Source organism: Scyliorhinus canicula, chromosome 2, assembly GCF_902713615.1.
Source record: "Scyliorhinus canicula chromosome 2, sScyCan1.1, whole genome shotgun sequence".
Classification (NCBI taxonomy): domain Eukaryota; kingdom Metazoa; phylum Chordata; class Chondrichthyes; order Carcharhiniformes; family Scyliorhinidae; genus Scyliorhinus; species Scyliorhinus canicula.
The window spans coordinates 122,495,582-122,521,485 of record NC_052147.1 but is presented as its reverse complement, the minus strand read 5'-3'; the positions used below and the strand labels follow the sequence as shown (position 1 = coordinate 122,521,485).

Here is a 25,904-nt window from a genome sequence, read left to right as displayed (position 1 = left end):
CTGCTCCACGAACCCTTTTAGTTCCTTTGCCATTGCTGGTATCCTGCCTGCTTTCGAGCTTGACCGGTCCAAGCCAGGGTCAATAACTGTGTTGAAGTCCCCTCGCATGACCAACCTGTGTGAGTCCAGGTCCGGTATCTTCCCCAGCATCCTCTTTATAAACTCCACATCATCTCAATTTAGCTCATACACATTTACTAATACCACCTGCACCCCCTCCAGTTTCCCACTGACCATAATGTACTGACCTCCCACATCCAAGACTATTCTACCCTCTTCAAACACCATCCGCTTATCGATCAGGATCGCGACCCCTCTAGTCTTTGAGTCTAGTCCCGAGTGAAAGACCTGACTGACCCAGCCTTTCCTCAATCTAATCTGGTCAGTTACTCTAAGGTGCGTCTCCTGCAACATTACCACGTCTGCCTTCAGTCCCCTAAGATGCGCAAACACACGTGCCCTCTTGACCGGCCCATTTAACCCTCGAATATTCCAGGTGATCAGCCTAGTTGAGGGGCTCATTGCCCCTCCCCCCCTTCGCCGACAGCCATTCCCTTTTTTGGGCCTGCCTCCAGCCCATGCTCCGCGCCTCCACTGGCCCGTCCCCAGGAAGCCTCTGCCCACAACCTCCTCTCTGTCCCTTAGCCCAAGTCCCTCCCTCGTCAGCAGAACATTTACCCCCCCTTGTAACAACACTCTGTAACCCAACCCCTTTAATAAACCAAACATATGCACACCTCCCACTGCGCTTCCATGAGCCAACTAGCTTGGTGGCCCCCATCCCTGGTGCCAAATATTCTCCCACCTAATGTTCCCTCCCCACCCTCCCCCATACAAACATACCCCAACATCAAACAATCCCCACACAATTGCCCGACAGAAAAACACCAAGATCGAAACAAGCACACCTCCATCCCCCAACATTGCAAATGAAAACCTTAACTCACTCACCTCTGCCGCTGGTCCCAAATCAATGCAAAACGCATTACAATCAGCTTCCACAAAATGAAAAACGAGAAACTTTTTTAAAAAAAGAACAGAAAAACAAAAAAAAGCATGAACATTGCAGCAAAGTTCTAAAGTTCTCAGTCCACCAACAGTCCTTTCCTTTTCGCGAAGTCCAGCGCGTCCTCAGGTGACTCGAAATAAAAGTGCTGTTCCTCGTGAGTGACCGAGAGGCGGGCCGGATACAACAGACCGAACTTCACCTGTTTCTTAAAAAGAATCAACCTAATCTGGTTGAAGCCTGCTCTTCTCCTGGCCGCCACCTCCACACTCAGGTCTTGGTAATCCCGCAGGATACTGTTGTCCCACTTACAGCTCCGTGTCTGCTTGGCCCACTCCTTATGCACTCCTTATCCAAGTACCTGTGGAATCTCACCACCATTGCCCTCGGGGGGGTCTCCCTTGCGAGTGCTCTGTGAGCCCTGTCCACCTCAAAGGGCCCCATGCCCCAGAAGCTTCTCAAACATGTCTGCAATGTATGCCCCAACGTCCGCTCCTTCTGACCCCTCCGGGAGCCCAACGATTCTCAAGTTCTGCCGGCGGGACCTATTCTCTAGATCCTCCACCTTCTCCAGGAGCTTCTTCTGCTGGTCTCTCAGCAGCCCCACCTCCAACTCCACCGCAGTTTGATGTTCCTCCTACTCAGCCAGCGCATTCTCTATCTTCTGGATTGCCTGATCTTGGGCGTCCAATCTAAGCTCCAGCTGCTCAATTGACTCTTTTATCGGGTCCAAGCAGTCCCATTTCTGCTTCTCAAAGCTTTCCTGAATAACTTGCATCAGCTGCTCCGTTGACCGCTGGATCGACAAACCAGAGGTCCAGTCCTCCGCCATGTTTTCTCCCGCTGCAGCTTCAGCCCAAACCTTCTCTGTCTTTCTGTTTCTGCCTTTACGAGCACTTCTATGCCTTCTCTCTATGCACTGATGTGGGAATTCTGTACACAATTGCCTCTGTCATCAGTTTTACAATTCAAGTCCGGTAGAAAATCGGGGGGAAAGGTCCAAAAGTCCGACCAGAACGGGAATCACCACATGTGCGACTTACTTCTTCATAGCCGCCACCGGAAGTCCAGCCAGATGCATGTCTAGTATACAAGAAGCAATCATTTACAGAATGGTGAACTATATTACTGCTTCATAAAAATGGTGAAACTGTGCTCATTAAGAACACTGCAATAGGGTGCCTAGTGCTGCCGTCAAGCACAGATTATATGCAAAACAAAAAAGTTGCATACACCATTTAAACTCTTCCTAACAATATCCTGCAACCTACCCAAATCGCACTGCCACTGTAAATTTTCTATTTCTTGCAACATTCGGCCCAAGCAGCTGACAACTCGGGCCTTCTGACAGCTCAAGCTGTCAATGTGTTTTCACCATTACTGGCCTCTGCAGACTTTACCTCAGCAAAGGGCAGGGTTTGGTCAAATTGGCACAATGCGACTTATAACTACTTGCAAATGCGCAAAATACGCACACGGGGAGTCACTTCATGTCCCATTCACAACTTCTGACCAAGTGTGCTTGTATGAAACTTGCATTGTTGCAGTTCCCTTATTGCTGCTCTTCTCACTCCACAATATCACTTGGTCAGCTTTGGCATCAATGGCAACAACTCAACTTAGCAAAGGCTAAATTTATTGGTTATGTATCTCATTGCTGGCTGTGGGAGCTTAGCTTTCATGTTGTCCTATATCATAACGGTGATGACGCTTCAAAAGCAATTCACTGACTGAAATATTTTTGGGCACACAGCAGATCAGAAAGTGTTATATCAATGCAAGTTCCTTCTTATCTGGCAACTTATAGATAGCTTTGTGCTACGGGATCAATCTTTGACCCCCTCAAGTTGCCTGTCAATGACAACATTCGAGAACACAACGTTAATTTTGACGACATCCAGCTCCATCTCACCACCATCTCAACTCCTTCACTGTCTCCAAATTGTCAAGACTGCTTATCCCACGTCAAATACTAGATCAGCAAAATTTCCTCCAATTAAATATTGGTGAGAGTTCTGTCACCATCATAAACTCTGCTCCCTCCTCACTGATCTAAAAGTTTGTAACTGACATCCATTAACAGAACTATCCAGCTTGGACTCATACAATTTCATTAGCAAACTGTAAACCAGAGGGAAACTAACATTCTCCCTTTCTTTTGTTAACTGGCAATACGTCATTGGGGATATTTGCAGCATTTTGTTTTGAGTAATGAGTAAAACTTGGTGCTAATTTAATTAAATACAATAAATGCCCCGGATGTTAGGAATAGGAAATAAATGGTTAATGACAATTAAGATCCTGAACTAATGAAGTATCCGCATTGAATTTCAATGCAACTTGTTGTGAACCTGAAAGCAATTAAGTTAGTCTGCACAAGTGAAGATAAAGTGCTTCACAGGGGAAAAAGTAATTATGAAGACTTGGTGCACAGCACTACTGTGTGATTTTTCATGCTCAAAGTAGAATAATTTTTATTTAAAGTGCAGCAATTATTATGCAGTATTATGAATCAACTGATAAGGGTCACCCTCAGGTATACATCTAATTATGGGATGCCCATTCACAAATTAATTCCTTTTCATTTTTGGAATCAAAGAATCACTACAATGCAGGAGGCCATTCGGCCCATCGGGTCTGCACCAAATCTCTGAAAGAGCACCTACCTAGGCCCACTACCCTGCTCTATCCCCGTTAAGAAGCCATTGATAAGGAGATAGAGGCAGGTCTTTGGGCGGATGTGTTAAGCAGAGTCAACACGTCCACATTATGTGCCAGGCTCAGCCTGATTCAGTTTAAGGTCGTTCATCGGGCACACATGACGGTGGCCCGGAGGAGCAGGTTTTTTGGCATAGAGGACAAGTGTGGAAGGTGTTCGATCCCGGCTCTGGGTCACTGTCCGTGTGGAGTTTGCACATTCTCCCCATGTCTGCATGGGTTTCGCCCCCACAACCAAAAAATGTGCAGAGTAGGTGGATTGGCCACACTAAATTGGCACTTAATTGGAAAAAATAACTGGGTAATCTAAATTTTTTTTTTAAAGTGTGGGAGGTGTGCGGGAGGGCCAGCAAACCATGTCCATATGTTTTGGGCATATCCAAAGCTTAGGGAATTTTGGCAGAGTTTTACAGATGTCATGTGCACGATGTTAAAAGCAAGGGTGGCACCGAGTCCAGAGGTGGCGACTTTCAGAGTGTCGGAAGATCCGGGAGTCCAGGACATGAGAGAGGCTGACGTCTTGGCCTTTGCCTCCTTGGTAGCCCGGAGACGGGTACTGTTAGCATGGAGGGACTCGAAGCTTCTGAATTCAGAGATCTGGCTTAGTGACATGGCTTGGTTTCTCAGACTTGAGAAAATAAAGTTTGCGCTAAGAGGGTCAATGCTAGGGTGCGTCCGGAGGTGGCAGCCGTTTGTTGACTTCTTTGGAGAAAACTAACTGTCAGCAGAGGTGGGGGTGGGGGGTTAGATTATTGTAGGTTGGAGAGGGAGGTGGTCTTTCCACTATGTTTATATTTGTATTTGTACTGTTTACTGTTGTTATTATAAAATTATAAATGCCTTAATAAAATGTTTTTTAAAAAGGCGGCATTAATACTATATTATTGGATGAACATAAAATGATTTGGGTTTAAAGTAATGTGTAAGTCGGGTGTGACGTGCTCTTTACAAGCGATATTAAACCGACTCTAGAAAGCAATATCATGCCATCTTGGCTTCACATCCAAAACAGTAGAACTTAAGTTCATTGCACTGCTAAAGTATCTCATGTCCTGGCCTCCCTTACCAGCCTCCCCGGCCAGGCGCCGGAATGTGGCGACTAGGGGCTTTTCACAGTAACTTCATTGAAGCCTACTCGTGACAATAAGCGATTTTCATTTTCATTTCAAATCCAAAGATGTGCAGGTTAGGTGAATTGGCTATGCTAAACTTCCCCATAGTGTTCAAAGATTAGATAGGATTAAAGGATTATGGGGGTAAGGCTGGGGCGGGTGGGCGGGGGGGGGGGGGGGGGGGGGGGGGGGGCAAGTCGGACACTCTTTCGGAGAGTTGGTGGAGACTCGATGGGCTGATTGACACCCTGCTGTACTGCAGGGATTTCTATGACATCTTTTAAGCCACATTTGCAATACAGATCCACCTGTCTAGTTGTCTCTCTGCTAACATTAAAATTTAGATTATCGAGCAACACTCTGCAGATGCATGTTGAGGGAACAATGAGGCTGCTGGTAGTGTGGCATTTGGTCTGTAGGCTGCACATTGGCCCAATCTGGTCTCCGATTGTAACAACACCCTAGATATAATTACCCATTGATAATGTCACCTAGGCACCGCTGCACTTTTAAAAATGTTAAGTGTTGTAAAAAATATATGAAATTATTTTATATTTACATTGAATTTCTGAATAAATTATTAAATGAAGTACAGCATAAAATTTTTTTGACACTTTCTGTCTACAAATCATAGAAATGCAGATTGCAAATATAAATCATACAAATATACATCTGCAAATCATACAGATGCAGATTCAAGATAAAATACACTGGGAAGCTACACATTAGTCACAGTTGAACAAATACAAGTGTACTATAAAATACAACACAGACATGTGTCAAACTAGCATTTATTGTTCTTCAGTAGAAAACATCAATATGTGCATTCTGATTGATGTATTCGAAGACCAAACCATAGGTTGTACTATATATATGTTTTCAGAATACTTTTATACTTTATGAGAAAGAGTTATTAAAGTTCATTCATTTTACAAAACAAAATCATCAAGACTGTTCAAAATATTCTCATCAGTACCTTAATCAGCTTCAGAAGATGGTAGAGGTCTTCCACTTCATCGCCTTCACATTTGGTATAGTCTCTTCCAATTGCTAGACTGCTACCTTGGATAGTGCGACGGTACAGTGGCAGGCCAATGGCTTCTGAATATAGATCTATAGCCTCGTGTCCCACAGTCTGATACATGTAACTGTCAAGCTCATCTGCCGGAATAAACAGTAAGTCAATAAGACAGTGGCTTAAGGAGAACCAAGACAGTGAACCTTGTTGACATCTGTACTCCCTTACTTCTAAACTAAAAACAGAATATTTTGATACCTCAAAGCAAAATATTTTGCTTTAAATTTACAAATGAAGGAATATTTAAAGAGAATAAAATACCTATTTCATAAAATGCAATATTTGGGATTCACCTGGTCACAGTTTTGGAAGCAAGGCACTCAGGTCTCTGCGACTTGGACCATCCTTTTGAGGATCTGAAATGACCGGTTCCTTTAAATTAATTTAGCCTTCTGCCAAATACCCAAACTATGTTCAGGTTTCTTAAGTTGTTACCTTGTCAGGTCTTTAAGAGTTTGCTGTTCATTTACTGTAAAGAGTGTTTGTTATTCTAGTCTTCTGGACGGCACGGTGGCACAGGGGTGGCACAGTGGCTAGCACGGCTGCCTCACAGCACCAGGGACACAGGTTCAATTCCAGCCTCAGGTCACTGTCTGTGTGAAGCTTGCACTTTCTCTCGGTGTCTGTATGGGTTTCCTTTGTGTGTTCAGGTTTCCTCCCACAGTGTAAAGAAGTGCTGGTTAGGTGGATCGGCCGTGATAAATTGTCTCTTAATGTCCAGGAATGTGCAAGTTAGGTTATGGGGATAGGACGGGGTGGACATGGGATTGGGCATGGGTAGAGGTCTCATTCAAAGGGTCGGTGCAGACTTGATGGGCCAAATGGCCTCCTTCTGCACTGTAGGAGATTCTAAGATACACCATCAAAACAAAGCTCTACGAATGTTTTTTCTTTAATTTGTTCTTGGGTGTGATATTTACTGCCTATCCTTCAGTGCTCTGACAATCTTGAAAAGTCAACAACGCATTGTGGAATTAAACTCATTTGTAGGCCGGATCAGGGAATTCGTAGCGGACCAGTTGGGTTTCACAGCAATCTTTTAAGGCCAGGCCAAAAATGATTCTTCATATACAATTTGAGAACTTGCCACAGTGGAATTTCAACTCATGGATCCTGTGTTCTCAATTCACTAGACATCATTCTCACCTAAATTCTGGCCATGTGTCGCGTGTACAGTGTTAGAATGAAATAGAATCCCTATAAGTGCAGAAAGAGGCCGTTAAGCCCTTTGAGTCTGCACCAATCCTCTGAAAGAGCACCCTACCTAGGCCCAATTCCGCATCCTATCCCGTAGCCCCACCTAACTTTTGGACACTAAGGGGAAATTTAGCACGGTCAATCCACCTACCCGGAACATCTTTAGACTGTGGGATGAAACCGGAGCACCCAAAAGAAACCCACGCAGACACGTGAATAATGTGCAAATTCCATATAGTCACTCGAGGTCAGAATCGAGCCTGGAACCCTGGTGCTCTGAGACAGCAGTGCTAACCACTGTGCCAACAATCCGCCTACTATTTTCCCATTTTTTGTTCTGTCCATGGAATTAAAAATGTATGTTATTTAAAAACTTCTAATCAAAAATGTTTTCAATATTTCTTCACTTATGCCTTAAATAGATATAACTCATTCAGACTGATGTTATATAACAATAAATACTACACTGGAGTGCAATTCAAAACATAAACTGCAGAAAAGGCACAGTTTTAGTGGTTCAGATGCTTTAATTTACTTTGCACATACTTATGGAATAATTATTTATACTGCAAGTTCTTAATCTATGATGAGCCACTGGATCAACCTGTTATAGGGCATGCAAGTTTTCACGGGGTGAAATGGGTGCAAACAAATTACAGTGAGTAATTCCCGGCATTTTACAGGTACTTCCTGGAAGCCAATTACAAAGCAGAAATCAGTCATCCAAGAATCGACTGTGAATTTATGAACGATATCCAAATTATGATAGTAAGCAATATTCAAAATAAGTATGAAAATTTATTTTAAAACTTTTTTTGCAGAGGCCCCAACTTCAGCAAAGAGTCAAAGAACATGGGCGGAATTCTCTGTTTCCCGACGCCAATATTGCAATCGGCGATCAGGTGGAGAATCCCTTCCAACACCCAAATCGGGGGTGGCACCTCTTTTCGAATCTTCGCCCCCACCAAAATGACGGCATCTCGTCACGCGACGCACGGTGTTGCAACGGCGTTGTCGCGTCATCGGCAGGCCGTCTCGCGATGCTCCGCCCACGATGGCCGCGCAGTTAACGTGTGCTCTGAGTGGTCGGGAACCCGGCGTGACGGCTGCGGACTGTGTCCAGCGCCGCCACACTTGGCCACGATCTGTGCCGCTGGCCGGGGGGGGCCTTCCGCGAGGGCTGGGGAAAGTGGTAGGAGGGGTGGCCTGTTGGGTCTCATTTGGCGGATCGGGTCCGTACACGGCCGGCACCCTATTGTACGGTGTGACAGCTGCACGTCGTTGCCGTTTGCATGCGCGACCAGGGACCCGGCCATTCTCCAGCCGTTTGCGGCATGGGAGCCAGGAGGTTCACCCGGCACCGCTGCTAGCGCATCACCGGTCCCGGAATCGGCGAGCGTTTGTCGCCGATTTTGGCATCATCACCGCCTGCTGAAACGGAGAATCTAGCCCCACATCTGTCCAAGATGCAGGACATGAAGAATGCTGCTTTATGGTAGAAGAAACCTGGATCACCTCTGACAGGTTGAGAAAAGGCTAAACTCCCCCACATATTCGGTTACAGCCATATTCTAGTTTGAAAGCAAAGCTTCATTTACCAAACTACTTGATGAAGCAAAGTCGCCACAAGTTTCATAACTTCTTAAACAGAGAACCCCTCAAGTGGCTTTCTTGCCTCCATGAGATAGAAGACTGGCAAATTGCAATGGATCTCTTGAAGGGAGAACTTGCAGATGCTAAAAAGGGCAGGCTTGGGATCAAAGGCATTTGCAAAAAAAGACCTAAACACTTTCAACATTGATATCACAAGTTGGGAGGATGTAGCTAACAAGGAGCAGTGCTCCGAAAGCTAGTGATTTGAAACAAACCTGTTGGACTTTAACCTGGTGTTTTAAGACTTCTTACAGAATATTCATTTTCACCACTTGGACCCTCCCCGCCAACGTTAAGTGCAGTGTATCCCACCTCTTAAGATCCTCCCTGGCCTCCTCCACCACCAAACCCTGTCCATTCCTTCTTACCTGAATCCCCAAATACCTAAACTTATCCCTCGCTATCATAAATGGCGTTCCCCCCCCCCTAAATTAGCCCGCTGTCCCAGCTCATTCAGCGGGAATACCTCACTTTTGGAATTTACTGATCCTGACTAAGGCAAATAAATTAGCAGGAAGGGATACCTTAAGTAATATTAATTCTTGAAATTACCAACAATCATTTCACTTCAAAACACTCACGAGACCAGTAACTTGCGTTAACCTGCTGTGAGGATGTTTATGTACCTAATTGTTTAAATGTAAATAAACATAATGGAAGGCATGAACAGAAAGGATGAAAAAGCTAATTGTAAATAAAACTGAAGTTCAAATTCTCTCTTTAAAATACTTTGTTTTAAATGTCCTTATTTTATTTTTCTTCTGCTTCAGTTTGCCAATTGTGATATATTTATTTTCTCGGTTTTCATTGTCTCTAAAATGAGTAAATACTGTCCCAATTGTATTAGTGACACTGGATTCCATTCCACTCAATTACTTCATGGAATTAAAAAAAATTCTTAACAAGGACTCACTTTAATAAGATGTAAATAAAATATTTGTCTTATGCAGGTTCCTAAGTCGTGGGGTGAAGGCTGCCAGGAAGCCCGCAGGAGGCCTTTCCCGGGAACGACTGGATTTGTTGTGCACGGATGAGAGCGCAACGCGGCACCTAGATCGTGCTCTTAGAAATTCTTTCAACACTGGGGAGCTGAACTCAGAGATCGGCCGCCATTTTGAAAGGGTGCCCTGATCATTAAGTGAGCTTGTGGGTCCCCACCTATGGGCAATGCCACCCCCACACACACATGGGCATTACCCCATATCCCTCCTAGTGAGGACACCTCTCTTTGGGGCCCCTGGGCCTTCCCCTCTTTTGCCCCCCACACGCCCCTTACAGGACCCGCCACTCCAGAACCCTCCCTTGTCACCCCCCCCAACCTCCCACAAGCCTCTACCTACCTGCCCTGCACCCCCCACCCCCCACCCCCCTCCCCTCCCCCCCCCACCCTCCTTTCATGGCTCGCCTATGTAGGTTTAAACTCTACTTAGGATCCACTTGACCACGCCCCCTTTGGACAGGATTTTGATTCCGACGTCTTGCGGGACTTGGGTATATCCTGCAATGTGTAAAGGCTACCGGGAAGCCCGCAGGGTAGGCCTCTCCCGCATCTACAGGCCTCACGGCGCTCAAGCGAGAGCGCAACACGGCCGGTAGATTGCGCCTTAGATGTTTAAGTTGGTGAACGGCTGTTGATCAAACAAATTACTTTGTCCTTTGGAATTACCAAAATGGCCTTCAAAGTCAGAAATTACATTCTATGTGACCACGGTGATCTATCTCTCCTCACCTTTCTTCGTCTATCTGCAGACTTTAACATAATCGACCACACCATTCCCTGTCCAACACTTCTCCTCTCCTTCCAGTTATGTGCAACTGTGGTTCCATCCTTATGTTTCAAATCTTCCAAACCCACAACCTCCACCACCTAGAAGGACAAGGGCAGCAGATACATGGGGACAACATCACCTGCAAGTTCCCCTCTAAGCCACTCAGCATTCTGACTTGGAAATACATCGGCGTTCCTTCACTGTCGCTGGGTCAAAATCCTGGAACTCCCTCTCTAACAGCACAGTGGATGTACCGACCACATGGACTGCATTGGTTCAAAAAGACAGTGCACCACCCCCTTTTCACGGGACATCCCTTGAATGAATTTTTAAAATCATAGCCAGAGAATCACCAGAGACTCTTCTTCCAACTCCCAGACTGTGACATCTTTGTGTCCTGCAAGGTACCTCAGCTCCCTTCTATTTCGCATCTACATGCCGTCAAGAGATACTGCGTGGGATTTTCTGGCTGTTCACGCTGGCAGGATCTTACAGTCTCGCCAACAACAGAGCCCACCATGGGTTTCTCAGAAGTGAAACCCTGTTGACAACAGCGGGACCAGAAGATCCCACTGCCGGCCACTGGCGTGCTTCCCTGCGCGTTTGGAGGGGGTGGACAATCCTGCCCATTATGTGAAAGCATATCAGCTTCCACATCTACACTGACAGCATTAGCTTTATCTTACCACCACCTCGGTTGATCACTCCATGGTCTCCGATTTGTTACACTGCATTCCAACATCCATTACACTGCATTCCAACATCCAGTACCGAATGAATAGAAATTTCTTCAAACTAATTATTAAGAAGAATGAAGCCAGTGCCTTTGGTATCTGCCACAAACCCATTCCTCTCCTCAGCAACTGGATGAATCTGAGCCAGATCATTTGCAACATTACTGATGTGTTTGATCCCAAGATATGCTTTGGACCACAAATTTGCTCCATCACCAAGAAAGCCTCCCTTCTACCTCTATAAAATTGCAGAGGAGTGGAACTGACCAGATTGCAGGGAGCTGATATTTGACTTGATGTGCCAAATTGCCTGTCTCCTTCAATGGAGTACATGATACTGTGACTCCTACTCTGCCTCAGCTCATGCAAGTTGTAGTTGTGGTTTTGTGGTGACAAAGCTCCTCAGTTTGTTGCAACTACACTCAGCCAGGCGAATGGACAGTGTGTCTATCGCATTCTCCACTGTGCCTTGTAGGTGGTGGAGAAGCTTTTAGAGAATTGGTTGATGTGCCATTCACCATAGAACATCGAGCTTCTGATCTGCTTTAGGAGACATGCCTTTTATGTGGCTGATCTAGTTGGGTATTGCTCAATGGAGAACCTCCCCACCCCCCGCCCAACTCCCCCAGGACTTTGATAGTGGGGGTTTTGTCAACCGTAATACTATTGAATGTCAAAAGGATGTGGTTAGGCTCTGTCTTACTGGACATAGATATTGCCTAGTACCACAGGCAATACCTCTGTATACCAATGTCACTTGCCAGTGCAAGCCTGGATGTTGTCCAAGTTTTGCCACATGTGAACATGGATTAATTCATTCTTTATGACCTTATGATGGAGAGAAGATCAGTGATGAAGCAGCTGAAGCTAGCTAGGTCTACAATGCCCTCCTAAGCAAACAGCTGCAGAGATATCCTGGTGCTAAGATGATTTATCTCCAACAACCACAATAATCATGCTTGGTGTCAAGTATGAATCCAACCTGTGAAGAATGCTCCTCTGATCCGCACTGACTTCAATTTTACTAGGGCTCCTCAGTGCCATTCTCTGCCTTGATGTCAAGAGCGCTCAATTCTACCTCAACTCTGGAGTTCAGCTTGTATCCATGTTTGGACCAAGGCTGGGAGGAAGCCTGGGACGAATGGTCCTGGCATAATCCAAAAAAAGCATCAAGGAAGTTATTGTCAGTAGTATAGCTGTTTTGGAATAGTTTGGCTAAACGATGGCTTATTCTAGAAAAGAGGTTTTCTGCATGGTTGTCAGGTAAAACTTTGTCGGGGCCCAATTGCTTTTGCTGTGTCCAGTTCATTCATCCTCTTATTGTCACGTGGAGTAAATTGAACTGTTTGGACTAAGTCAGAATAATGGGAAATGGGTATTCAAATTTGGGATGGCAATAGTCAAGTATGGAAGTAGCCTGGAAGGATTTGAAAATCTGAGTGTAGCATGATGAATGTGGCTTTGACAGAAAGGGAGTTTCAGATTGTGTCAGTGAGGGGCGGTATTGAAATATTGGCTAGTCCACTACATTATAATTCCCTTTCAAGTACAGTGACTGTGCTTGTGAGCAATGCACGCCAGCTGCACTGTCAAACATTTTTAAGCTCCATCCATAAAATAAATTATAAGAGGCCTGACAATGGATTAGTGCTTCTCCAGTCTTGGAGAACAGCACAAATTAAGTTGTATAGTATATATCTACCTCCTTTTGCAAGCTGCAAAAGGACAGGTAGCATTCAAAAAAGGCTGAATATCTGCCACATTGATGGAAAAGGCTTACCTTTGTGATTAGTAGGTCTTAAATTAGCTAATGCCACCACTTCATGGCCAGCTGCCACACACTGCATCATATTGTAACAGCTGTCCTTGCCACCACTGCAAAAAAAAATATCAATTTATTTTCACAGCACTGATGAAAACCCATAAGCCACTCTATTACTATCATCACTACACATTTAGATTTAAAGTATTTCAGCACATTTTCAGAAACATTCAGGATTTCAGCTCAGTTCCTCAGTAAACTTTGATGATCCATAGACACAAATGTCAGTATCAACAGCTTGAATTTACATAGCACCTTTAACCAAATCAAAAAAGTTTCAAGGTGCTCCAGAGAAGTGTAACATGACAAAAATCAACACCAAGGCAAAACGGACATTAGAAGGGGATGACTAAATGCAATGGGTTTGAAATAGATTAAAGGGAGGTGGAGTCAGGAAGGGAATCCAGAGTCTCGACAGCAAAATCATTGGCCAATGGAACAAAAAAATGTGTGGTTTGCATAAAAGGGCAGAGTTGGGGAACATAAAGTTCTCAGTGGATTGTAGGGCTGGAGAAGGCCGGAAAGATAGGAAGGGGCGAGGTCATTGAGGGATTTTAAACAGCAGCAGTTTTAAATTTGGGGGGGGGGGGGGGGGGAGGAGAGAGAGAGAGAAGAGGGAGAGAGGAGGAGGAGGAGGAGGGGAGAGAGCTGGGAGCCTACACTGGAAGAACAAGGATGATTGGTAAGTAGAACACTTGTTATAGGACATTACAGGCACAGCTGTACATGAGTGTGAACTTATGGAGGACGGAGCTTGGAAGGTCAGGCACAACAGCATTGGAATTGTCAAGATATTCTAAAGGCTTCAAAGGGCTCAGAACAGATTGATTGGGGATGTATCAGAAATGGGCTGAAGCATAGGCAGAGATGATGTTACAGAGGCAAAAGCAGTCTTTGTGACAGAGGATACAAGGTTGGAAGCTCATACCAGGGGCAATGCCGATGCCAAGATTACAAACAATTTAGTTTAGTCTGAGACGGTTGCTGGAAAAGGAGTTTGTGGCATGGAGCAAGGTCTTCGTAATGTTTAGCTACAGCAAACAGATTTTTTTTTTGTTTCTTTAAATTTAGAATACTCAATTATTTTTTTTCCCAATTAAGGGACAATTTAACGTGGCCAATCCACCTAACCTGCACCTCTTTGGGTTGTGGAGGTTAAACTCTCACAAACACGGGGAGAATGTGCAAACTCTACACAGACAGTGACTCAGGGCTGGGATTCGATCCCAGATCCTCAGTGCCGTAGTCCCAGTGCTAACCACTGCAGCACATGCCACCCTCAAACTGAGATTTATTAACAGCTAGATGTACACAGCCTGATAATGGAGTCTCTGGGGAGTTGAAGAGAGTTGGATACTTTGTGCCCACTAATGATGTTGCCCAGGGCCAGCATGTAAATGAGGAAGAGGAGGGTGGGCCATGAACATATTCTTGGCGGGCTCGAGGAGATAGCGCTGCAGGCCCAGGAACAGAACCCATTACAAGAGATGTTCAGTTTGTGGTTGGATATGGAAACGTGAAACCAAAAGAGGGTAATCCCATCGAGATGGACAGTAAGGAGGTGGAAGAGGACGTTTTGATCAATTTTTAAAAAAATGTATTTTATTACAAAGATGTATCAAAACAGGTTACAGCAAATAAACACCCCGGGAAACATGCTTCCCAACAATCAAATTTTGATCAATTACACGAAAGCCACCAAAGGTTAAGATCGAGAAGAAATAATCCGCTACAACAGGTTAAGATCGAGAAGAAATAATCTGCTACAGAGAACTTCATTTTTAACTTTTAAGGCAATTTTGTTATAGAGCCAGAGGGAGATGACTAAATTAGAGATTCTTAGAGCTGCGGTAAAGGGGGATAGGGACTGGGAGGAAATAACACCCAGGAGGAAAACTTGGGAAATGGAATAAAAGTTTACGAAGACTGAGGGTGCGTTTATTGACAGCAATATTTCTAAAAGGGAGGTAAACAATGCCTGAGGCAATGAAATGGATTACAATAATAAGTTCACATGAGGGCTATGAGGAAAGGTTGAGTGAGCAGCAGTTCCATGGGAATGGGCTCAAAGGATCAACACAGAGCTCTCATGAAAATGATGAGCTTCAAGAGGCCATGAAGGAAGCTGAGAGAGAAATTAGAAAAACAAAGATAACTGGGTCTGGGGTTCGGGAAGTAGGAATGCAGAACAGATGCTCTCAACCTTTTTAACAAAAACGTCAAGAGCTGTTCACATTTGGAAAGAATGGATGGGACAGTGGAGAGGTACGGTAACAGTAAAGGGTAGTTATGGAGTATTATCTTTGCATTCCAGGATGATCTTGGGAGTCATGAGTGACTTTGGCAGAGAAGAGTGGAGATCTATAGTGCTTGATGCAATTCAGCCAGCCAGATCTGGCAATGGTTAAAACATAGTTTCCTGACGTATTGGAGTTAATTTCGCAATGCAAAACACAGGATAACAGCTGGGGGTACAGAGAACCATGTCTGTTGTGGAGCTGTTAATTACCTGATTAAAGCAACTACTTTCATTTTGTGCAGAGGGAGTAAATCATGCAGGGCTAAAGTCACTGAGGGGGTTTAAGTGCAGCTGGACTGCTTGGTGCAGTGATCTCTCACTGGCGCCCTGGCTGTCCGGTGTCCCAGTGCCTAGCTTTAGACCAGTCTGTCCACCACCCACAGCTCTCTGCTCCCAGTCCTTCCCTCTCGCTTTCCCTACCTTCACTCTTGATACCTCTATCTATAACTCTCTATCGCTCATTTTCTCTTTTCTCCCTCCCTTTCTCTCTATCTCCCGTCTGTATCTCTCTTTATTTCTCCATCCCGCTATCTGGGTCCTTGCTCCCAGGACCCCGGGACTCTGCTGCCCTCGCGGCGCCAGAACGGAGGAAACTCCCCGGATTTTGGCGGCGGCTCCGGGAAACTCGTCGCCAATTCGCCGAGAGGGAGAATCGGGGACGAAATGCCGCCGCTGGGCGAGTGGCTCCCGAGAGCGGGTGAAAGCGCAGGAAATGCCGGTGTGGGCAAGCCTCTGGCCGCCTGTCACATTTAAAGGGGAGGTTCAACATCAATTTCAGTTTGGCCAAACAAAAAGCAAAGCAACCCCAGAATGCCAACATTGCATTTCATCCCATTCAGGAAATGTGTGTGTAATATAACTCTATAAATACTGACTTTGGTATTGATCATAACATATTTATTATAACATAAGGGCAGGCACAGACACGATGGGCCGAATGGCCTCTTTCAGTGATGTAAAGCTCTGTGACTCTAACATTACAATTAATTCTGATATTACCCTTCAAATCCAACCCAGTTGTTAAAATCCATGTGCTCTGACTGTTACTGACTCTAAAATTGAACACCGGTGTCCCAGCGACACTCCAGCTCATTAGAGATGCTAAAAAACATGAAGTATTTAGTGGTCACTTTGGACTGCTGTCATTTAATTTATTAATTTGATGTGCTATTGGCTCAATGGTGAGATCTTGTAGGCAGCGGGCCACCTTCCTACATCTGGGCCAGAAACTCTGCGTTCAAGTTGACAAGTTTCAGGGCTTAGCGTCCATAGAAGGTGTGTTCATGCTGTGACCAAGCAGGTTGATTATCAGCCTGTAAATATAGGTGGCAAAGAGTTGGAGAATTATATAGTCAGCCATACTTCAGAAGGCAATGGCAAAGCGCTGTACTTTGCCAAGCATAATAATGGAGTAATCCAATGGAAGTCCATTGTCACCACTGCCCTCTTAGAGCATGATAGCTCAAGGAGAAGGATTAGTTAAGCCTGGGGCTGGATTCTCTGCCCCGTCGCGCCACATTTCCATTTCACCCCGCCAGCGTGATGCTCCGTTACGCCGGCCGGTCAATGGGGTTTCCCATTGTGGGGCCGTCAGGAAACTCCCGGGCTGCCGACAAAACAGAGCATTCCGCCAGTGGAGAATCCAGCCCCTGATCTTTGACAAAAAGTCATCCAGATTTAAAACGTTAGCTCCCTTCTCTCTCCACAGATGCTGTCAGACTTGTTGAGACTGTCCAGTATATTCTGTTTTTTTGACACATTTGCTGCTCCAGGCACCATCTTTGCTATGATCATCTCGGATATCTGGCAGTCAGTTACTCCATCTCCAAATATATCCTTTACTCTATGGCATCCCTGTCTACCTGGAAGAGGATGAAGAATATGTGGAAAGTAGTCAGAGGAATGATCATACCAAACACATAGGCTGGCACAAATCTACAGATATCTGCCACACCACATCTGCAGATCAAAGCATTCCAAATTGTCAAGACAGCACTGCTGTGCATTCCCAGGGAGATTGTCAGATGTTAAGAGCCTCCATCCCATACTGGCAAAACACTAAGTGGTGTTGTTAAAATAACGACAACATGCAATTTCATTGTCATACATCTTTCCAGAGTACACAAGGGGATATGACATATAAACCAATCTGCATTGAACTGGTCACAAAAGTTATATTGGTAGGAGTGCCCTGTTCACCTTTCTTTCTATTGAAGTCATATAAAAGCAAGAAAAGGATGATCCAATTTTACAACCTGGCAAGATCCCCTTCTAAGAAACCATTATAGTACTCCAGTCGTCATTTGTTTTCTCTTGCAGAATCCAGTAAACCGTGACCCTACAGGTTGATGTGATTCTAAGCACATCATTGTGCATATAAATGTCTGACACTTAATAGCTGCCACAGAGTTTAAATGTTAAGGTTGTCAAGTATCCCAAACCATTCACTGGCTGAGGTCAGAATTTAGGTTAAGATTCAGCAACAGTAGCTACCCATTACAGTAATGGCACGTGAACCAACGGCAAAACTTCAGAACATCTAGGCAACTACACTCAGTGAAGATAGTGATAGTCTGTTGGCTTAATTTAAATATTTGGACTAATTGAATTGTTGAGAGGTGCAATTGTCATGTGAGAGTACCTTTAAGAAATGGGTACTTTTTATAGAATAGATGTAGTGGGTGTACCTTTAAGAAATGGGTGTTTATTACTGCAGTGATGTCAGAGTGTGGGTGGAGCTGGGCTGTCTGTCAGCTTTTAGTTTCACTTTTAGAAAAGCTTGGGTGTTTCTGTGTTTTTTTGGTTTTGTTTCAGTGTTGGAGCTGCAGTCAGCCAGAGAAGGTGTAATGTTGTTCTCTCCACAATGTTAAGACTGTCTCTTGATCATTTGGTGAATTCAGAGTTATAACTGTTCTCAGTAATGAATTTAAACCTGATGTTCTTCTGTTAAAAGGTCTTTTTTAAGTCTTATGGATGTTAAAAGGAAAGTAAGGATTACTTAGTGGTGTATTCTTTGGGGGTTGTGTTTGAATTAATGGTTGCTAAGATGTTCACTGTATGTTTTAAAAAGGTTAACTTGAGTTCATAGAATAAACATTGTTTTGCTTTAAAAAATACTTTGATTTCTGCTGCACCACACTTGAAGAGTGGGCCGTGTGCTCCCCATACCACAATCTATTAAAAGTTGGAAGTCGGGTGAACTCCATGATACACTTTGGGGTTCTCTAAACCCTGGCCCATAACAAATTGGGGGATTGGATTGGCTTAGTGAACTTAAAGACAGTGAGGGGTGAGCATATTGTGGTTGCTTTTCAGGTATGGTATTCCCGTTTAAGTGGGGAGTGTGTTGTGGACAATGACTTTTTCAGAGGTTCTGAAGTTTTTGGGGGTGGAAACGGTCACACGCAGTACCTTACGGACAGAGACTAAAAGCAGACTGTTAGATTTGGCAAAAACATTGCAGTTAACATTACCTGACAAAATGCGAAAAGATGAGGTAAATATGGCGGTGGCTAAGCATTTAAAGTTGCGTGAGATACAGTTGGAAATGGCAAAAATTCAGTTACAAATTAGACAAATGGAACATGAGAAAGAATTAAAGCAGCTTGAATACGAAAGAGAGAGAGAGGAAAAAGAAAGAGAAAGGAAAAAGAAAAAGAGAGAGAAAGAGATAGAGAGGACATAGAAAAGGAGAGAGAAGAAAGGATAAAAGAAAGAATAGCCCTAGCAGAACAAAAAGAAAGAGAAAGGGAGATACAGATCAGGGAAAAAGATAAAGAGAGAGAGTTTGAACTTCAGAAAATGGCCATGAAACATGACAGTCAGTTAAAATTGGCAGATGTAAAGGGAAACGTACGTTGGATGATAGTAATGAGGATAGTGAGAAAGAGCGTCATAGTCAAAGGTTTGGTGGGGATCTATTTAAATATGTCCAAGCATTGTCAAGGTTTGATGAGAAAGAGGTAGAAGCCTTTTTCATTTCATTTGAGAAGGTAGCTCAACAAATGAAATAGCCGCAGGACATGTGGGTATTACTGATTCAAACAAAGCTGGTAGGTAGGGCTAGCAAAGTGTTTGCATCACTACCGGAGGAGTTATCTGGGATGTATGAGGAGGTGAAAAAATGCATCTTAGGTGCATATGAACTAGTGCCTGAAGCCTACAGACAAAGGTTTAGAAATTTAAGGAAATAATTTCATCAAACATACATGGAGTTTGAAAGGTTCAAACAGAGTAATTTTGACAGGTGGATAAGGGCTTTGAAAATAGACCAAATGTATGAAGCTCTCAGAGAAATTACTCTTTTGGAGGAGTTTAAAAATTCAATTCCTGATGGAGTAAGAACTCATGTGGAAGAGCAGAGGGTTAAAACTGCAAGTTTAGCAGCAGAAATGGCAGATGATTATGAATTAGTTCATAAATCAAAGCTTGGTTTCTGATATCAGTTTCAGCCTGTGAGGGATAGAAACTGGAGACATGAGAAATACTCAAGTGGTAAAGGTAAAGGTGATCTGATGGGAGATAATAAGGGGAGTATACCTCAGACTAAAAAAGAAATCCAGGAGGGCGGAAGAGACATGAAAAGTTTGAAATGTTTTCACTGTAATAAACTAGGCCATGTAAAGTCACAGTGTTAGTAGTTGAAGAAAAGCACTGGGAAGGCTGATGTGGTAAAACAGGATAAGACAGTAGGGTTTGTTAAAGTGATAAAGGAATGCCCAAGTGAAGCAAAGGAGGTGAGTGATAAGAAGGTGCCAGATCTCTTTAAAGAATTTACTTGTATGGGTAAAGTTTACTCATGTGTATCAGGATGAGCAGGTAAATAAGTCACAATTTTAAGAGATACGGGAGCTAGTCAATCTTTAATGGTAAGAGATGAAGAGTTATGTAGTTTGGGAAGAATATTGCCAAAAAAGGTGGTAATTTGTGGAATTCAGGGTGAGAGGAGTAGTGTTCCATTATATAAGGTAACGTTGGAAAGTCCAGTGAAGAGTGATGAAGTGGTAGTAGGAGTAATAGAGAAACTATCTTGTCTAGGAATACAGTTTGTCTTGGGTAATGATATAGCTGGATCGCAGGTGAGAGTGATGCCTACTGTGATTTATAAGCCAGTGGAAAATCAGACAACTGGAGAGTTGAAGGACCAATATCCGGGGATATTTCCAGATTGATCTGATCTGATGGGAGACAAGGTTGCAAAGTCACAGGTTGAAACAAGAGGAGAAATCAAAGAGTGAAGATGAAGTTGAAGTGCAATTATCAGAAACAATTTTTGATCAGATGGTTGAAAAAGAACAAGAACAGGTGGAGGATGAGGTGGATATTTTTAGTTCAGGAAAATTGGCGGCGTTACAACAGAAAGATGTAGAAATAAAATGGATGTATCAGGAAGAGGAATTTGAGTGTATACCAGAGTGTTATTACCACAAAAGTGATGTCTTGATGAGAAAATGGAGACCTTTACAAATGCAGGCGGATGAAAAGTGGGCAGAAGTTCATCAATTAATATTGCCGGTACGGTATAGAAAGGAGGTGTTGCGGGTAGCACATGAGGTACCAGTAGGAGGTCATTTGGGAATAAGGAAAACTCAAGCTAAAATACAAAAACATTTTTATTGGCCTGGACTACATAAAGATGTAGTTAATTTTGTCAATCATGTTACAGATGTCAAGTGACAGGGAAACCTCAATCAGTGATAAAACCAGCACCAAAATACCCATTCCAGCATTTGAGGAACCAATTACAAGGGTCCTAATTGATTGCTTCCTAAAACAAAAAGTGGGAATCAATATCTTTTGACTATAATGGATGCCTACTAGGTTTCCAGAGGCCATTCCAGTCCGTAATATTACAGCTAAAAAGATCGTGGAGGAGTTATTTAAATTCTTTACTCGATATGGACTACCCACAAAAATACAATCAGATCAAGGATCAAATTTTACCTCAAGGTTATTCAAAGAAGTTATGGAATAAAACAATTTAAATCAACTGCATACCATCTAGAATCGCAGGGAGTGTTAGAAAGGTGGCATCAGACATTAAAGACAATGTTGAGGGCATATTGTCACGATTATCCAGAGGATTGGGATAAAGGAATTCCATTCGTACTGTTTGCATTTAGGGGTGCACCTAACGAGTCAACCAAATTCAGTCTTTTTGAACTAATTTTTGGTCATGAGATAAGAGGACCACTTAAATTGATGAAGGAAAAATTGGTGAGCGAGAAATCGGAAATTACATTATTGAATTACGTGTCAAATTTTAGGGAACGATTAAATAGAGCAGGTGAATTGGCTAGACAACATTTAAAAGTTGCACAAAATGTGATGAAACAGGTAGCGGAAAAGAAATCCAAAGTTCGTAGTTTTGCCAGTGGAGATAGCGTTTTAGTGTTGTTACCAGTGGTGGGTCAACCTTTAAAAGCTAGGTTTTGTGGACCTTATCAGATTGAAAGGAAATTAAGTGAGGTGAATTATGTGGTAAAAACACCAGATAGAAGGAAGACTCACCGAGTGTGTCATGTGAATATGCTTGAAAAGTACATTGAAAGGGAAGGAGAGAAAAAGGAGGAGGTTTTAATGATTCTAACACAAAGTGACGAACCAAATCCAGACGACTGTAAATTTGACATACTTCAAATTAAATTGGAAAATGAGGATGTTCTTAAAAATTGGGATAAATTGCTAAGTTACCTTCCAGAGGAAAAACAGACTGACCTGAAAGAGTTATTGATATCACATGTGCAAGTTTGTAGAGATAAATTGGGAAGTACTAAAATGGCTATACATGATGTAGATGTGGGAAATGCTGTTCCAATCAAACAACATCCATATAGACTTAACCCTTTAAAATTGGCACAGGTTAACAAAGAGATTGAGAGTATGCTTAAAAATGGCGTAATTGAAGTGGGTTGCAGCCAATGGAGCTCACCCATAGTGATGGTACATAAACCAGATGGTACCCAACGTTTGTGTGTGGACTATAGAAAGGTTAATGCAGTTACAAGAACAGACTCTTATCCTATCCCACATTTGGAGATTGCATTGAGAAAGTGGGACAATCAGCTTTTATTTCCAAATTGGATTTACTTAGGTTACTGGCAGGTACCTTTATCCAAAACGGCGAAGGAGATTTCAGCTTTTATGACTCCAGATGGTATATACCAATTCAAAGTTATGCCATTTGGCATGAAAAACGCCCCAGCCACATTTCAACGGTTAACTAACAAAGTTGTTTCAGGATTACCCAATTGTGCGGTATACATCGCCAATCTGAAAATTTTCAGCCAGACATGGAAAGAACATTTAAAACATCTGATGGAGTTATTCGATCGACTTCAGGAGGTGAGTTTGGTGATAAACCTAGCCAAAAGTGAATTTGGAAAAGCCCAAGTCACTTTCCTTGGCCATACAATCGGACAGGGTCAAATGGTCACACGGGATGTGAAACCAAAAGTTATTGAAGAGTTTCTGATACCCTCAAGACGAAGGGAAATAATGCGATTTCTTGGCATGAGTGGATTTGATCGAATATTTGTGCATAACCTTTGTAGCGTGGATGCTCCACTCATGGCCTTGCTGAAGAAATGTTGACAATTTTCGTGGACAGTGGAGTTTCAACATGCATTTGACTGCCTGAAAGCTGTGATAACCAAGGCTCCTGTGTTGGAGAATTACAAGGGACTCTGTGATCAGATTGAACTAAAGTATCTGACTTTAAAGAGACATGCCGAGGCGTAGAGAAATGGATGCATCATGCAGAGACCTTTGTGTTCAAAGAGACTCTCAATCAAGAGGGATTCCAGTTGGAGGAAGAAGAACAAAAAAAATGGACTATATTATTATACCTGTTTGCGTGTGTCATTTTTTGAAATGAAAAAAGGATATTTACTGTGTGCATTTAGAACATAGGACATACATAGAACATAGAATATAGAACATAGAACATTCGGCCCACGATGTTGCACCGTCCTGTGAAACCCTTCTAAAGTCCTTCTACACTATTCCCTTATCGTCCATATGCCTATCCAATGACCATTTGAATGCGTTTAGTGTTGGCGAGTCCACTACTGTTGCAGGCAGGGCATACAGTGCAGAAGGAGGCCATTCGGCCATTGAGTCTGCAACTCATTTAAGCCCTCACTTCCACCCTATCCCTGTGACCCAATAACCCCTCCAAACCTATCTTTGGTCACTAAGGGCAATTTATCATGGCCAGTCCAACTAACCTGCACGTCTTTGGACTGTGGGAGGAAACCGGAGCACCTGGAGGAAACCCACACAGACATGGGGAGAACGTGCAGACTCCGCACAGTGACCCAGTATAGAATCAAACCTGGGACTCCGGCGCTGTGAAGCCAGAGTGCTATCCACTTGTGCTACCATGCTGCTTTCTTAAAGGATAGCGAAAAGGTGAAAAATGAAACCATCTTGAAGTTGATGGGTTTTTTTTTCTTGGGGGGAGGTGTCATGTGAGAGTACCTTTAAGAAATGGGTATTTTTTATAGAATAGATGTAGTGGGTGTACCTTTAAGAAATGGGTGTTTATTACTGCAGTGATGTCAGAGAGTGGGTGGAGCTGGCTGTCTGTCAGCTTTTAGTTTCACTTTGAGAAAAGCTTGGGTGTGTCTGTTCTTTTTGGTTTCGTTTTGCTTTAAAAAATACTTTGATTTCTGCTGCACCACACCTGAAGAGTGGGCCGTGTGCTCCCCATACCACAATCTATTAAAAGTTGTGGGTCAGGTGAACTCCATGATAAACTTTGGGGTTCTCTAAACCCTGGCCCATAACACAATCCACTATAATTTCACTGGGGCTTGCTTTATCCTTTAAAGTCTCACCTTGGAAACGGTCTTCATTTTTCAGAGGTGGAGGAAGAGATGGGCGACATGGTAGCACAGTGGTTAATGTAGTTTCTCCACAGTGCCAGGGTCCCTGGTTCAATTCCCGGCTTGGGTCACTGTCTATGTGGATCTACATGTTCTCCCTGTGTCTGCATGGGTTTCCTCCGGGTGCTCCGGTTTCCTCCCACTGGTCCCAAAAGACGTGCTTGTTAGGTGAATTGGATATTCCAAATTCTCCCACAGTGTACCCGAACAGGCGCCAGAGTGTGGCGACAAGGGGATTTTCACAGTAACATCATTGCGGTATTAATGTAGGCCTACGTGTGACACTAATAAAGATTTTTGAAGACAAGCAGGAGCAAGCCCAAAAGCTCAGCAGCATGAATCTACCAAAACCATCTGTTGTGTTTCGTCCTTTGTACTTCATTAAGGAACTCACCAAACACTTCAACTTGTCCAAACCAGAATCTTTGAGTCTTGTGTGGTAAGATAGCAATGTGATACAGAGCACATTATCTTGTAGTCTGCTACCTACTCCTCTGGAACTTGCACCTAGCACTGACCATTCACATGTACGTCTTATTATCCTCCCAATCTTCTTCTGAAAATGGCCAGTTTGGTCTCCCTTTATACCCGAGTCACATGACCTTGGCCTAGAGACCGCATGGTATGTCTGTACCGTCACCTGCTGGTTGTAGGTCACACACCATCTAACTATGGTATAGCCCATAGGCATATCACCACATCCCCCTTCCTCACAAAACATTGAGATAATTTTTTCTTCCAGGTAACATTAAACATTGCACTTCATACATTAATTTATATGTAGCAGGTCCTGTGAGCAAGTTTTACTAAAGTGTCCATTTATATGCTGTGCCGGACAAGTGTCCTTTTCCTTTCTGCAGATCTCATCTTACCAGTCGCTTTCTCTTCATTTTCTTGCATGCTGTTGCTTGCTACTTGCAACTGCCTTCATTGCTGGTTGGCTGGTGGGATGAGGTAGTTCTTCCAGTCTTCTCCTCTTGTAATTGTTTGGACACGGTGATGTATCTTGGTGTGTCTCTTGGTTTTGGTTGTTTTCTTTATAGCAGCCTCTGGCATGGCACTGGCTGGCATTGTGTGTTGAGTTGTTTGCAAAGATTTAGGCATCGCATCATCGTCGATAACTGCAAGCAGATATTCATAGTAATCGGCCTTGGATTCAGCACCATGGTCAGTCTTTTCACCTGAAAAACATAACTTTGCATACGGAATTATTTGTTTTCAAAATAGAACGCCAAATTCAAAATCTGCCTTTTGTTTGGCCGCCAGAGCGTGGCTTAAAATTCCACCCTGTGGAATTTCAGTAGGACTGAAGAAGTTGAAGAACGATTCACTGGATCCGGTTCTTGTCACTGTCATTGGAGTGTTCCGACTCCTGTACTTTGGTTTTGTTCGAATTGTTCTTACTGTTATATTTTTGCCCCCCCCTCCAGTCGATTGTGCAACCGATGATTTGTGGTTCAGCAAAGAACAATTTCAACAGCAGTGAGTCCAACTGATACACTTTAGGGGGGGAGGGATGTGGTATAAGCCATGCTAAGTTTCCCCTCAGGGTCCAAAAGGTTAGGTGGGTTTACTGGGTTACGGGGATAGGGTAGAGTCATGGACCGAAGTAGGGTAGGCTTTCAACG

The 25,904-nt window shown here is 43.6% G+C and overlaps 1 protein-coding gene across 6 annotated transcripts in view; it reads right to left on the bottom strand.

Moving 5' to 3' along the window:
- The window catches only part of dph6 (diphthamine biosynthesis 6), a 355,827-nt gene extending 330,503 nt beyond the window's left edge, over nucleotides 1–25,324 (bottom strand). For 5 of the 6 annotated variants that reach the window (XM_038785958.1, XM_038785967.1, XM_038785984.1 and 2 more), the window contains exons 1-3: nucleotides 15,599–15,928; nucleotides 13,048–13,142; nucleotides 5,813–5,997 (exon numbers count right to left, since the gene is read on the bottom strand). In XM_038785958.1, coding sequence (XP_038641886.1) covers nucleotides 5,813–5,997; nucleotides 13,048–13,142; nucleotides 15,599–15,621 — 303 coding nt within the window. In that variant the 5' untranslated portion in view covers nucleotides 15,622–15,928. Of the gene's footprint in view, nucleotides 1–5,812; nucleotides 5,998–13,047; nucleotides 13,143–15,598; nucleotides 15,929–25,148 lie in introns of those variants that run through there. The other variant, XM_038785975.1, reaches the window with a different exon arrangement.
- Between the last annotated feature and the right edge of the window lie 580 nt (nucleotides 25,325–25,904).